Raw genomic sequence first — 15,955 nt, 5'->3', positions numbered from 1 at the left:
CTCCCGTAATTCCCATTTAAGTGCTGACTGCCACTGAGGAAGGATCTCTTCCTGGAGATCGCTCCTCGTGGAGGATATTGCGAGCCTACAGCATCAGTAAGCATTTTCCATTTATTATCTTCCTATTATGATAATCTTACTTAGCTTAACTTTCTTGTGTATTTCTTAATCAGTGAATATACAGATGTTATAATTATACAATTGCCTCATGGCGTACCGTGCTGTGTTTCATGTTTCTGATTTGACTGACTTGCAGTGCATTTGCCCAACTACGTTTGTGTATTTTGTGAAGGGTTTATGTACTGTGTGACCATTTCCATTAGGTGATCAAGACCTAGAACTTCTCCAAAGGAAAAAGGAGAAATACAGGCAAGAATTAATTGAACAGATGGCTGAACAACAGCGAAATAAGAGGCGGTAATGGAAAGTTACTTTATTTTTAAAAGAGAATATCTGAAATTTAAAGGAATTTCATTAACTGGATGTGATAATTTTCAAGCTAGCTAGGTTAATTACATCTAATTAAGTTGGGGGCATGGGAACTTTAGTTTTCAGTAAATTCACCAGTTTTCAGCTTTCCTGATGGTAGAAGAGTGAGTAGTTACTTTGAGAAGTTGAAAATGAATCTTTATTTCCCTCCAGTTTAAGAAAGTAACCTTTCACTTTCAAAGTTCTCAACCATATGACTTATGCAGAATAATAAAATACCAATTTCTTGCTTATGTATTAGTAGTCGCTTGCTGAATAACAATGGAGATATACACAAACACGCCGTTAGGCCAATGGAAGGATAATGAATTAAAAAGTTACTTTTGACAGCTTCAATGTGATTGAAAATTGTACACACCGAACAAACCTGGGACTGGAAATTACAATGTATTATTTATTGTAGTTCTGAGTAATTTATTTGAGTATGTTTATTAAAAACTTATCCTGACTCCAAAAGAAATCAAATAGAAGTGTGTTACAATGTAAGAACTCTATGTTTTCAGAGTTATAGCCATTTCAGAGCTGTGATGTTTGTGCTTTGAAAAAAATGAGTTTAGTTGTTACTGCTTTCTGATTTGATTCTTTTTTTGTTGTTGTTAAAAACAGCGAGAAGGAACTTGAGCTCTCAGTTGCTGCTTCTGGGGCTATAGACCCAGAAAAGAAGGTGAGGAATATGGGTTTTTTTGTTTTTTTTCCCTACTTATGTGGGATTTCTCTTATGTAACGTTAAGGAGCAAAAGCATTTTTATGTGATTTAATAAAAAAGATGTTTAATGTTGTGTTACTTGTAAGACTAAATGCAGAGCTACCACTGCCTTCACTTCCTTATTAGGGTAATTCTAGTAAAAATTTTGATTATCCCGTATGTGAGAGTGGACTGTCAGTGCCAGAAACATCCGTGGCAGATTGCTTGCCACACAAGTATGATGATTTGCACATGTCATTTGCATGTGTGTTATATTTTTTTTAAGAGGCCAAAGCCAGTGCATCTTGGGTGCTGTAGGTGTCTGCTACTGGAGATAAAGGATGGATAACTTTCTCGAGCAAGAGTAAAGTGAGCTGGTTACCAGCTTAAGTTATCAGTGGTAGTGTTTTTTGAGGAAAGTACAGTGTAGAAAGGAACTTGAGGTACTTCTGGAGAGAGGCATGAAAGGAGCTCTCATTTTTCTAAAAAATGAATTTGACTGTATTGCTGTAGCTTACTGTCAGCAATAAAGTCAGCATTTGAGGCAGGAGACAGAAACTGCAACTAAATAAACAGCTAAGCAGAACCAGAATTCTTGCTTTACGTGGGGAGATAGGGCACAGTCATGTTCCAGCTGCATGTTCCTGGCCTCTCTGCTGAAAGCATCTGTGATGTCAGTTTGAACTCTTTCCACAAACTGATTTGGTTTGTTTAGGTGGCAAAAATCCAAATCTCTTCTGTTGCTTTAGTTGGGTTAGAGCTAACTGGGGATTCAGATGTTGAAAAGGAGAGGGTTGAAGTGTATGTGTGAAAGTTATACAGGAAAAGAAGACAAACTGAGCAGAGGATGCTGCTGATCTTGGCTGCAGCGAGCATTTCTGATCAAACCTGAGCAGTCATATGCGTACTGTGGGGAAGCACTGTGTATTCTGCATGCATCTCAGTTAGGGACTGAGAAATACTTGTATGAGCAAAGTTACATCCAGAGTAAGTTCAGGACGTGTTTAAAAACCATTAGTTTGGCCAAAAGCCTTTGACTAAGTAGAGTTGCGATATCCATTAAGTAACGCTCACTGTTAACTTTAAATTGCTTCTTGAGGAGAGATTCTAATGAGGTGGTTTTCTTGATTATTTCCAGGTAGCTTAAATAATAGTGCTTGATTCAGACTATATAAAAGGAGACTGTTGTGTTTACTGCTTGTTTAAAAGAAAACAATCCTCAAGATAAACTGACTGCCAGAGTTACCTCTGTAATTAGTCCCAGAGCTGAAATCTGGGGGATGCTGGGAACACTTGATGTAAAACTTGTTAGTGAGAAAGGCTGCTTTAAATGTTCTCCTGCTCCATGTCACAGATTTGAAAAAATAAGTTTAAAAAAAAAAAGTCTGTAGATAGCTTTAGAATTTTAAATTGCTGTTACTTGTATTCACAATTAGACGTTTGAAGTTAAATGTTAAATAAAAAAAAAAATAACATCTAGATTTTGTGAATTCTAATCTTAATGCTGTAGTCCATGATTGGTGAGTACTAACTGCCTTGTATATACTGTCTTGCAGCTAAGTGATGAGGAGGTAAACATTTAATATTTTACTGAAACACTTTCCTGTTATAGGACATGCAGTTTGCTGTTAGATATTTAATATTTAGCTGGTGCTAATATTACTGACTCTGCATGCACGGTAGCTGAAGCACTACAATGTTAGGACTGGCAAATTCAGAAACAGTCTGATTTTTACTTCCATAGCATATGGTGGGTTTTTTGGTCTTCTGTTATAGTGGTTCATTTAAACAGATGTTAAAGTACTTATGTGTAGCAGGTGGTGTAGGGGCTTTGTGGGTGTGGTAGGATAGTTGTGAAACTAATCGACTTGCATGCCTTTGTTCTACTTGCATGTTGCCTTTGACCATTTTCTGAGGCTGCCAGTTATCAATAAACATTTGGTACTTTTACTTAAGAAATAATATTTTTTAAAAATGTAATTGTACTGCTTGAAAAAAATCTAAAGGAACCTCAAACAATGACATTGCAAAGAAATGTTTATTGGAGAAAGTCTCAGTGTGTGTTTGTCTTTATTCCTACTGATCATGAACTCAGTGTTAGAGGGGGGATGGATTTCATAAACTTTGTTTAATATAAGAATGCTGTCAGTGCAGGAAACTGGCAGCTGTAGTTAAGCTCTACTACAGATAAGTAAATACTTCTTCCTGGATAATGATTAGGGCAATATAATTCCTGAAACCAGCAGTGGAGATTATTTTTAAATCTATGGTAAACATATTAGATCTCCTTGTAGTAAAAGATTTCCAGTAGTTCCCCAAGAAGGGGAAAAAAAAAAAAAAAAAAGCAGTTACAGGAAATGTGAACAGTAATTAGGTACTAGTGGTACTAACACAACCTAAATGGAGGTTCAGAATATTCCATGTTGATAACACGTTACATACTTTTTTCTTCTTTTCTTTCTCCATTAGCCGAATAGATTGAAGCAGTTTGGTTTGACAGCAAGAACTTCTGAAGAGAAATTACCACCTGAAAGGCCCAGGGTTGCTTTCCAAACTCCAGTGTCCATGCCTTCTGTCTCTCCAGGGAATGAAGACTTTCACAGAGGGCTAGCCAGTGCTCTTGGTGAAATGGCAGCTCCCAGGTGCTTGATCATCGTCTTGATTTTTGCATGTTAAATAAGCTCAGTGTTCATCGTGTTGCTGCTACTTAGAAAGGCAGAGCTCAGCGGTGTTGTCAATCCTTCTCCAAGGAACTAATGAAGATGGAAGTAATATTAAAATATTAACAAAAAAGAGCTTAACAGTAAATTACTTTGCACTGACGTAACATTGCATACCTAGGGTTTTCTTATGGTGGATTATCATAGAGTCACAGAATGGCTTGGATTGGAAGGGAACTTACGGACCATCTAATTGCAGTCTCCATGCTGTGGACAGAATTGCAGCACAGTAGGTCACGCTGCCAGGGCCCTGTCCAGTCTGGCCTTGAAAACCTCCAGGGATGAGACATCCACAGCTAAAGCTGTGCTGTGCTGCTTGCTTTTTGGTCAGAGACTGCTGCATGGCGTGTTTTATTTACTGTTACAGAAATAACCTACAAATATCATCATCTGAACCAGTTAAAGAAGATGGGCTTCCTTTACACTGCTTAGATTTCTAGAATAGTGTGGTTCACTTGCTACTCCCTAAGGGAAGGTTGACTCCTTATTGAGATTTATTGTATCTTGTTCCTACGTGGCACTAATGAGAGTTCTTGGATTGAGCTACATTTTCCCACAGTGAATTCCCTCTCTTTCTTTTCTATTATTTCTCTAAGTGATCTCTGTTCAGTTGTGAAACAAACAAAAATGGTTCCTGTTTTCTTTAAGGCTCGCCCCTATGCCACCACCTCCACCACCAGTTTTGGCAGACAACTATAGAACACCTTATGATGATGCGTATTACTTCTACGGAGCAAGGAATCCTTTGGATCCCAATCTTGCATATTGTAAGTTGATGATTTTGGATGGGTTGGATGTAAGTGATTCAGATAACTGTCTTTAATCAAGTTAACTGATGAATAATTTAAGTAGTAACAACTGCTTGTACCCAGCTCTTAGGTGTGTGCTGAATGTGAGAATGAAAAGTAATATTTTTTTTTCCTCCAGTATTGGTTTTGAATGATGCAAAAAAAAAGCTACAGCTTCCAGAAGTCTTAGGACTTTAAGATCAGTTGCTTAGCCATTACTCTGCCCACATTATTTTCTTTGTAGCTTCAATAATAGAAACTTTTTTTAAATTACTAAAATGATTTTATAGTTAATTGTTTGTCCTGGTTTCATTGTGATTTCAGATGTAGGTATTTTTGAAGGAGCTATATTAAGTAAACCAGTGTGTTTTTTTTTTTTTTTTAATTTACCCTTTGCTTATGATGGTCTAATGAGTGACATAAGTGTGATTAGGGAAGGTTTGGTGTGGTTTTTGGGAAGGGGGGAATTCTAAAAAAAATTGCTCTGATACCTCTATAGAAAAACTATCTTATCCCCCCATTATAAATTTCTCCTCCTTGAACTGTAGTAGCTTATGGCTTGATAGATCTTTGAAGTTACAAGGAAAAAGTAAGATGGGAATCTGTGATCTTGAACCTCTAGAAGTTTCTTTTTAGTCTTGTCATCAATGGCTTACTGTTTAGAGTATTAAACAAATGAATACTTGAAGTTCACCTGCAGGGTTAAGATTGTTGTCACAAAGTAGGATATAGCTAGGACATGAAATCTGAAAGTATGATATTGTTTTAGAGTTGCATTTCTTACTGTCTCGGACTGAAGCAATAGTACGTGTAGTGATTTCAAGCCCTGCTGTGGCACAGTACTACCTTTCCTATTTCAGTATGAATACAGATGTCAAATACAGTGTTTTTGATTGTTTTACTTTGCAGATGGCACAGGTATGATGGGAATGCAACTCACACCTAACCTGGATCCTCCTTTAGCCCAAGCCCCAGTAGAGCAATCTGTGTAAGTAATTATGTTTATTATTTATTGTATAATTTATACTATTTGAATGTGTATATTATTTATTCTTTGTCAGTATTGGATCTTTGCTTGCATTTCTCTGTATTGATATGCTTTTCATGTTGGAAGTAGTTTGCTAACAAGATACGTTGAATTAAAGCGTGTTAAAGGCTATTCTTCAAACTTAGATTTAACAATCTCTATCTAAATAATTCAGTGAACTTCTCTGTTTTATATAGATAAACTGCTTAGGCTGTAATGTATTTTGGTCAGAGCTTTTTTATTTAATTTTTTTCCCCTTCCCTTTTGAACCTATGTTGTTTGATGCTTTCCACTTTTATATGTGTGGATTTCTGCTTCAGAAGTAACGTTGGACAGAGGAGTACAGGAGACAGACAAAGAAGCATAGGAGTATTTTCTGAAGAAAAGTCAAAGCCTTCCAAAGAGGCAACGTTGTCTTATCAGCAAGAATTGCAGCAGCAGGTACTGAGTTACAAAGCTGCTGACATTTTCTTCTTGTTAACATGTAATGGTTGTAACTGCAGTATTCTTTCAGAGATATTCATTCCATTTGCTAGTAAAAAGCCTTCTTGACCCTCCCTCTCTCCATTGTTTCCTTTCTGCTGGTCTTCTGACCTTTCTTTAGCTCATTTTAGCTCTTCAGGTAAACAGCAAGCTTTTCAAGCTTACTGCCATGTGAGAGACTGCACAATTTGACATAAAGATCTGGCAATCCTGACAAGATAATTTTTCAAAGCTATAATTCTGCGTATCTTTAAAAGCGAGCAGAATATACTGTACATTCTTTCTCTCATTTTCTCACTGTACACAAAGCCATAGAATCATAGAATTGGTAGGTTGGAAAAGAGCTTAAAGATCAACAAGTCCAACCTCAACCTAACCATACTACCCTAACTCTAACAACCCTTTGCTAAATCATGTATCTAAGCATGGAAACAGTCTGCAGATTGGATGTGTCTTTGTTTTGACTCATTGCGTCTCATTCAAAATTGTCTGATTACCTGATGTAGTGGGTGGCAACCCTGCTCATGGCAGGGAGTTGGAAGGAGGTAATCTTCAAGGTCCTTTCCAATCCAAGCCATTCTGTGATAAAGGGAAACTTATTTTTATTTATTTGGTGCATGAAAGGAATAAACTTAATGTGCTAACGTAATTTAGCTACAGAAATAGCAGTGTGTTTCAGGAGCTTTGAATACAAGTTAGATTGGTTTTTTAACAGGTGTTCTCTTTATGATAGCTACATGAAGTAGTAAGGACACTGTTATGTGTATTTAATGCAGTCTCAAAGGAAAGCAAACTGTATGAGCAGTCATGCATTATTTGCATATATCATCATGTCTTACTGTAGTACAGCTGTTTAATGAATAGTTTCAGAATTGTATTACATTCTCTTATTGTTTATGGGTAAAAGTTTTTATCCCATCTTTGAGTTTAGGCTGAACAAAATGTGTCAGTCTGAGAAGCAGTACAACCTCCTCTATCATAAGATCCAAGAATGTGGGACTTTCGGTCTACTGCAGGTGTCAAGACTTCCAAAGTGTTCCTCTGTGATCGCACACAACTGTACTTGCGTGTTGTGACAGTTTGGTGTTCTGTCTGCCTGGTAGGCAGTGAAATGAAGTTTACTAGATACAGGTGGGGGGATGAGTGCACTCACCTTACTTCTTTGGCTTTTTGATCAAATTATACGCCTTGTGATATTTTTAAGCAATTAATTTTGGATTGTTTCTTTTTAGATAAGGGAGAGAGAGGAAAGACGCAGACAAGAGAAAGAAGAGAAAGAACGTTACGAAGCCAAGTTAGAAGCAGAAATGAGGAATTACAACCCCTGGGGAAAAGGTGGTGGTGGAGCTCCTCTCAGAGATGCAAAAGGAAATCTGATAAGTATGTTTGCCAAAACTATGGGCTGTCTTTTGAGGATTCTCTTCCTCCTGTAAGGGCTTTATTCACATATGTTATTTCATGTTTTGTAGCACTGATAATGCTTTATTTACAAACAGAAGTACTTGTTTTAAGCAGATGCGCTCTGGGAATGTTTAAGTAATCGATTTCATTTCAGTAGAATGATTCAAAGGGTACTATTTAAAAAAAAAAAAAAAAGTAGGTGTCAGCTTTAAATGAAGAACAAATGCAAAAGTAAAGGGTAAAAGGAAAAAAGCTGCAGTAGAAATAGGCTGAGGTCTGTTCTGGAGGCTTTTATATAAACATTTTCCAGGTTTTTAGAAAGCTTTACTTGTGACATGGAAAATGTTAGAATAAATATCTAAACCTAAGTGGAATACTTAAATCTCCAAGTAGCAGTGCTGGCAAATGGTTGTGTAAATGGCAGTTTGTCAGTAATGTTTTAAAATTTTATTTCTTTTATTTCTAAATGCTGCTTTATACAAGATGGGAGCAGCAGGCTGGGAGATGGCAGATGAACAACTTGCCTTCTGTAAATAAGAGGTAGATGTACAACTCAAATTTGTAATTCTGGATCCTGGACATAGTCCCTGCGTTTAGGCAAAGCTTTCTCTATGTACAGTTATGCTGTAGGGTTCACTACAGCAACAAAGTTTTGTGCAGAAATTAAAATAGTTCTCAGTAAGCACAACTAGATTCGTACATTTCAAAATGAATTTCTTAACATTAAAGTAAGTGCCGCAAAGTGTTTCTTTTGTTGAACTGTTATCTCCATGTAATTGCCATAACTGTTTTGGAAATCCCCTCAATTTCAGCTGAATGAAGGATGTTTGCATGCTCACATTTGATCCTGTGACTTGAGGACTTATGCCACATCTCAGCAGCCATTTATCTCTTGTAGGCCTACTCTAGTTCAATTCTTGCCTTCAGCATCTTAGCTTGAAAATAGCTATACTGGCTCTTTAGCAGTGATTGAGAGATGGATTTGTTTCAGGCTTATGGTATAAGGAAACTAGAGTAGGTTTTCCATGGGTGAATTTAAATGCCATGTTGATTCTGTATCATATCCAACCTGATTTCAGTGTTAAAGATTCAGCTTCCTTCATGATTCTGTCATTTATTCAAGAGGTAATAATTACAGCACACAGAAACAGTAAGTCAAATGGACTTGACGTTTTCTTATTCTTCCTCCCAGCTGAAAGAATTTAAATGCTTCCAATTAATGTGGGAAAGAAAGGGAAGACTCTAGAAATTATCCATAGAAGTCAAATGTGATGTTTGAGACAAGCATTTCTCATCCCCATTTAGGGGTATGATACCAGTCAGTTTCATTTTGTGGAAAGCTGAATACAGCTGATGCAAATGGATTTTCATGCTATTGGAATATTATGCTGCCTTCCCATTAGGTTTTCAGAATACGTCCTCTGGTACTAAAATACGAGAATCTTGAAAGCATGGGACACACACGGGTTAACAGTCCATATATAGGTAATAAGTTTCAATTTTATGACGCCCCAATGGCATGTGGCTAGTCATTTGAAGATGGAGGTAAGGTTCAAAGGCTTTGCAAAACCTGTGTGCCCAAATAGTAAGTTTAGAAGCTCGTGTTTATCCCCAGAGCAGGTAGAGATGTTGTCACTGCCTATCTTTAAGCACAGCATTTGAGTACCTGGTTTCTTGCTCCAGGCTTTTTGACAGTGTGGGTAGTGTAAGCCAGAGAAAAAGAGGTTGCTTGTGTTAGCCTAAAGCATGCATATACTTCCTCAGAAATTTGTTTGTGAATGGGGAACCAAGAGAAGATTATTAGCTAGTTTTCCTGGATTATGTATCTAAAGTTATTTATTCCCATTGTACTTTAGCAACCTGAAGGATAAGGTAGGAGTGAAACATCATCAAACATAACATGCTGTTTCTGCTATGTCTCTTATTTTGTGCAGTGTGACTTTTGCCTTCTTGAAGATGTCTGTAAACAGCTTCTGAAACACTGATGCAAAAGGTCCTTTACAGAGAGGGATGTAATTTCAAGTATTTGAAACCTGTGTGTTTAAATGACTACAGTGATTCCTATGTATCAGAATGACTATTTTGAAACAGTTTGGAAACTATGTAGTAGGGTTGGTTTTCTTTGTCTTTATTTTGAAAACGAGACTTTTAGGAGTAATACAGTGAATGTTTCAAGATGAGCTGAAATTGGTATCTTTGACCAGGATTTTTCTGGTAACAAATAAGCAGTGTGTAAATCTTGATTGAAATGTGCTTAAGAAAAAAAAAATTGGATGACACTATTTTGCACAGACATCAACACTTGGACTATTAAGGTGACATGAAGACCACAATACACCTTAATGGTTTATTGTGGTTATTGCCCCTAGCAGGAATGAAATACACTAGGGATTCAGTACTTAAATACCAATTCTGAACTGAGAAGTATTTTACAGCTTTTAGGAAATAGGTGCTCATCATCACAACTGTTTCAGTCTGTTTTGTCTTTGAGCTCTTTGCCTTTCCGTTTCATAGCTTCTGGTGGGGCAGAGGTTTGCTGTGAGGAATCATTCCTGGCAAAAGAATTCCTTGTAACTAATATTTCACTGTAGCATATATGTTCTTACCTTTGCTTACATTTTTTTTGTTCCTGGTGTCCAGAAATGAAGTCTGCTTAAAAAGCCCTGTTTTTGAGAATCTATGGTGAATGTGCTTATGTGAGAACAAAATGCTATAAACAGTTATTTCCCCTTTCCTTCAGCTGACTTGAATATGATGCACAAGCAAAATGAAGATGCGTATCATAATCCAGAGGCGAGATTATACGAAGATAAAAGGGCTATTGTATCTGTTGACCTAAGTTTGGCCTCACCAAGACCTGAGAACGCAGGAGCATCTACAAATAAAATAGCAGGTTTTTAAGAACACTATTATAGCTCTAATTGTAGGTCTTAGTGATCAAACTCTTCTAGTTTCTTTTCCTCCTTTCTTGTAGTCCTTTAGCAGCATTAGTGCCTTGTGCCATTGAAGTCTATATAATTATTCTTCTGCAAACTTCTCTATTGCTGTCGTTTGTGTGCGCTGAAAATATATTCTCCTCTCTGTCTCATCAATAGTGATAAATAGTAACTGTTGACAGTCAGAATCAGTACATGAATTTTCCAGGTTCAAAGTTACATAATCAAATCTTGATACATATTTATTTTACTTCTAAATGGTGCAGTGAAATAGGACTGTATAGTAGGAGAAAAATGCCATAGAAGTAGGGGAGATGGCCTGCAGGTAGATGATAGTGTAAGATGAAACGGGCATAGTTAAGTTCAAAGAGGGAATGAGTACACTAAGTAGATATGCAGCCCTGCATACTGCCTCCAATTTTTAGGGATTCTATTTGACTTTCTTATTTAAAAAACAAAATGCATCTTTCTCTCATGTTTCATGAGACATCTGAATGAGAGTGCTGTGATACTCCAGACCTGTCCCCAGGATCTGCCCTGCTCTGCTTGGGTCAGCTTATATGCTGGTTTCTTTTTCCTACTCCATCTGTTGCACTTGTATGTAAAGATGTTAATTGGAACACGGATCTGTTTCCCAAGATCAATGTTCAATGTCACGACCGTCGACTCTTGAATCTTTTTTTTCCTTTCTCTCTGTGCTGTCTCGCTCTTCCTACCTGATACACTGTGTATTTAACCATTTAGTAAGAGGTGGAACAGGCAAGGCTGTTAAAGCCAAGAGTCACCTGGTTAGATCATTGACACTGAGAACAGAAGGTGATATGGATGACAGTTGTGACTAGGATGGCCTTGCACCTCCCACTTAAATAGTCAGGCATTAAAATGACCTTGTTTAGATTATTTCTATTTTATTTCATTTTTCATTTCTATTTTATTTCATTTTTCTCCTTCCTGCTAAACAGGAACTTGCTGGGTAGTAGCTTTTACACAATAAGTTAATTCCTGGATGCATTCCATAGTAACTTGTCTGCCTTGTGTTGGTGCCTTTTAAATGATATATAAGCTTTCTTGTGAATTTCTGCACAGAATGGATTGTGTGAAGTAAATCCATCCTGAAGAACCACATATAAGTTCTGTTTTGGAAGCATTCAAACAGTGATTCAGTGTAAGGAAAACTAGCATTAACCTGAAGGTATTTGATTCTGTAATTAGAGCTGAGTAGTAGAAGTAAGCCTGTCTGTCTCTATGGGAATAAATGTATATCTCGTTTCTGCTTTCATCTGGCTTGGGTGTTAAGCCACTGCACAGGGAAAAGTAAGGGAGGAGCATGAGAGCAGCTTGTAGCTCTATTCATCTCAGCTTAGTGGAGCTGTGGTGTTTGCACGCTCCTGAGGCACTATGTCTTTTGGAGGAGACATGGTAAGAATGAGGATCATGCTGTATCAGTTGAAAAGAGAACACAACTTATGCTTATTTATTTTTCTTTCTCCTCCACTTCCTGTAGAGATCCTGTTCTGCAGAGGCTGTTCTGTTATCTGAGTTGATCCTCTTCTCTAGAGCTATTGGGACTGTATGGTTATGACACATTCTTAACTCAGGAAGGTTAACTTGGTGACCTGTCCCCAGTGATGTTGTTTCCAATACAGTGGAGAAAGTTGCTGAGCTCAAAGAGACCTGACACTTCAAATTTCATGGAACAGAAGGTGCCTTACAATGGCAGAATTCCATTTTCTGAGTGCTTAGAATTTTATTTGCCGGTTTTTGGCTTTGTTGTTCGTAGTATCCATTGCTACTTTACCTCATACTCTGTTTTTAAATATTGAATAAACCCAAGAAACAGAGCTATGTGTGTTTAAATCAGAGTAGATGGCAAGCAGTAGAATTATGAAATATAGAATGTTTGCTATTCTAATTAACTTCAGTGTGACATTGTTTTAGATCTTAAACTGTAGATTTCAGGGTAAAATATGTGACTTGTTTCATGATATCCTAAAATCTTTTGTAGGTGTCATTTTGTAACAAGGCATCCAGCTCAGACATTAATGAGCAGTAAAAACATTCTAGACAGACAGTGTGAAAACTTTTAATTGCAACTGTTGTTTTCAGCTATTGCCTTGAATAGGGCTGTCATAACTACTTTGTGAAAGGAGTGTCTCACATTCCTCCTCCTTCACTCTGGTTTGCTCTCTTCAGTTTGATTTGATTTTTAGCTGGATTTTTTTTTCCCGTATCTCCCTCTTAGGTTTTGCATTTGCACAGACTTCTCCTTTTGCTCGGGGCAATGTGTTTGGTGAGCCGCCATCTCCACAACAACTGAAGCGACAAGAGTCATACAAAAACTTTCTTCGTTTACAGGTGAATGCTTACGCCACTTGTCATGTTAATTATTTTTTTTTTAAAGAGGGATTACATGCAAATTAAATCATTAGATAACGTTGACCAAAGGTTTTATTGTGTCGCAGCCAATTCTGCAAGCGGGGTGTATGCTGAGAGCTGTATGCTGTTGAATCTGGTTGTTTTTTTTTTTCCCCTTCATAAGAAATGGTTATGAAAATGATGCTATTAATAATTGGCTTCATTAACTTAGATCGTGTCTCTTTTCCGAAATGTGACTCTCTAAATTCAGTTTGGAGTTCTCAAGCAGTTCATACAGTACAAGCTTACATACATAAATGCGTAAAGGAAAAAAAATTGCCCTTGGAAATGAGCGTGTTACAAGTGCATGTTTGTCAGAATGACATGCACTTGTCATTGTCATTGGGACAGTAATAATGTGGTTATTTGTTGATGGCTTTCTAAAGTGTGACTGCTGTTCTATCAGTTTCTGTCTTCTGTCCGTAAAGCTTTCTGTGTAATTTTACTCTATGTGAATTAGATGTCAGTGTAATTACAATATCAAGGAAATAGTAAATAATTTAGAAGTAAAAACGTTTACATGGGTGGATAGTGATAGGACAAAGGGGAATGGTTTTAAACAGAGACAGGGGAGGTTTAGGTTAGATATTGGGAGGAAGTTTTTCACACAGAGAGTGGTGATGCACTGGAACAGGTTGCCCAAGGAGGTTGTGGATGCCCCATCCCTGGAGGCAGTCAAGGCCAGGCTGGATGTGGCTCTGGGCAGCCTGGTCTGGTGGTTGGTGACCCTGCACGTAGCAGGGGGACTGATACTAGATGATCATCGTGGTCCTTTTCAACCCAGGCCATTCTGTGATTCTGTGATGTGTATCTCTTAATGAATGAAAAGCTTGAGTCCTTCTTTATGTATAGGGCTGCCAAAAGTAATTAAGAATGGGCGTTGGCTTCAGTAAGTCAACAGTGAGTCTATAAATACTATTGTGGAAAAGAAGATGACAATCACTGTGTCTTTTTTCTTTGGTTTCCCATCTTCTTATTTGTTTGGTAAAGTGTTATTTCGGCACCTCCAGAGGAAAGTGTTTGCAAATATTCAGATTTTATTACTAGCACATATAATTAGTGTTTGTACTGAAAGATGGTTCAGTAAATAGTGGCCAAAAAGAAACAGTAAAGTACTGGCTTGTTTTAAAGGAATCCTGAAATTGAAACTTAGGCTGGCCTTTGAGATCTTTCGGTTGTTGCATACAATTGTTGGTTGCATGAGCAGGGATTCAAAGTTCTGTAGATGTTCACGATGGGAGATGTTTATGAGATTACTGCTGTCTGTTGATAGCTGAATACTTCTTTGTTTTGTTTTCTAGATTGATGAAAAGAGACGTAGGGAAGAAGCAGAGCGAGAAAAACTTAGACTGGAAGAAGAAAAAGAAGAGAAACGACTAGCTGAACAGAGGAGGAGAATTCAAAAAGCATATGAAGATGAACAAGAAGAGAAAAGAAGGAAGGAGGAGGAGGTGTAATATTTTGATCCCTTCACTTTCATCCTAATCTAACCCTTTGAAGTAATTGTCTTCTAGATCAAGAGGGTAAAGTTAGAAGTATATTGTGAAGTTGCCTCTGTAATTAAAGTGGCTTACATTAATCAGAGGAGAAAAAAAATTGTAGGAAATGATCATTTTTAATGCACGTTCCTCTTGCTTTTTATAGTGTGCTGCCAACTTGAAATATCATTAATTCTTTTTAAAAAAAAACTTAGTTTTATATCTGTCAGAGGCGCACTCATATTAAAAGAAAATTGTCAGTGAGGCCACTACAAGAAGTTTTGTCAAATCAGTCAATTAAAAACAAACAGAGACACACTTATGTTCATTAGTCTCTTCCATCTAGCTCTAATGCAGTTTTTGTATTCTGAATGCAGCTTATTTCAGAAAGCGTGTTTGATTATTTGGCCAGAATGTATCTTTGAGATAAAATACTACTTTTTTTGGAAGAATCCCAAGCAAGTCTAATAAGTATTTCAAGTTTAATAAGTATTTGTCACAAGGTGAACTTGTGATTTAATTCAAACTCAAACTTTATCGATCAGATGTGGAAAATTGAATGATTTTGTGTAATTCAAAGTCTCATAAATAACTCTGAGACAAGGACAGAGGGCCATCAGATCTGGGAAAATCTTTCAGTACCTTTTGTGGTTAGGAAACATTACATGGGAAGGTGTAGTTTGGGATTTCTAAAACTTTATGTTCTTTCTGCACAGTTTAGTTGGATGGGTTTTCTGGATAAGAGAATGGGGCATGGGTAGCATAGGAAGCAACTGGTTTTCATAGGAAGATTAAAGCTGTGACCTTTCTCTGTGGGCACTGCTATCATGTTGTGCTTCTTTTAGAAATGGTGGCCTACATTTTGGCTGGCTGACATGGATCTGGGGACAAAAACTGATGTGTATTGAAGTTATGAGAAATTCTGTGAAATGTTTATAGAGCCAGGACTGCTCTATCTTCATGACACTGTTTTGGATTTGAATTTGAATGTTTTGGAATATACTTTCGTATTTCATAATAACAGCTTAATTGAGTTCTAATTTCTCCAAGGGAAAAAAAAGCAAAACCTTAAAACCGTTGAATCTTTTTTAAGGTATGGATAATGTTTTTATTACAGCGAAGGTTAAAAAACAGAGAAATTAATCGATTAGATGAAGAAAGACAAAAAGAGGCAGAAAAAAGAAGGAAAGAAAAAGAAGAAAAGCGAGATGAACAACTTAGACAGTATTTTGAGAAGGAAAAAGATGCCAAGATAGAAGAGGAAAAGAAAATGGTAATGCTTCAGTTACTTTCTAAGATACCAAATACTTCCTAATTTACAAGAATAACTGCTTTGAAAAGAGAGTATGATTTCAGAAACCTCTGCCAGTATTGCTCCCTTCTTGGCCTCCTCAGCTCCAGTACACTTAGCAGGTGCAGTACAGCTGATGGGAAAATATCAGACACAGGACAGTGGAGCCTTATCTTGCTGATAAAGTTTCATTTAAAAGTACTATAGAGCAATGTCCATATTGGTAAGCTGCACTCTTGTTT

At 37.1% G+C, this 15,955-nt stretch overlaps 1 protein-coding gene across 1 annotated transcript in view; it reads left to right on the top strand.

Moving 5' to 3' along the window:
* Positions 1-15,955, top strand: part of CSPP1 (centrosome and spindle pole associated protein 1) — a gene marked incomplete at both ends in the record, with an annotated part of 49,122 nt that overhangs the window by 15,254 nt on the left and 17,913 nt on the right. Inside the window, 12 exons of the mRNA XM_079533804.1 lie at positions 324-417; positions 1,096-1,153; positions 2,731-2,745; positions 3,644-3,816; positions 4,543-4,661; positions 5,592-5,670; positions 6,030-6,150; positions 7,425-7,572; positions 10,334-10,486; positions 12,772-12,884; positions 14,246-14,395; positions 15,540-15,695. Coding sequence (XP_079389930.1) covers positions 324-417; positions 1,096-1,153; positions 2,731-2,745; positions 3,644-3,816; positions 4,543-4,661; positions 5,592-5,670; positions 6,030-6,150; positions 7,425-7,572; positions 10,334-10,486; positions 12,772-12,884; positions 14,246-14,395; positions 15,540-15,695 — 1,379 coding nt within the window. The remainder of the gene's footprint in view (positions 1-323; positions 418-1,095; positions 1,154-2,730; positions 2,746-3,643; positions 3,817-4,542; positions 4,662-5,591; positions 5,671-6,029; positions 6,151-7,424; positions 7,573-10,333; positions 10,487-12,771; positions 12,885-14,245; positions 14,396-15,539; positions 15,696-15,955) is intronic.

This window comes from Tetrao urogallus, assembly GCF_951394365.1.
Source record: "Tetrao urogallus genome assembly, chromosome: 3".
Lineage (NCBI taxonomy): Eukaryota > Metazoa > Chordata > Aves > Galliformes > Phasianidae > Tetrao > Tetrao urogallus.
The sequence above is the reverse complement of the archived record's forward strand: the minus strand, read 5'-3'. Positions and strand labels throughout refer to the sequence as shown.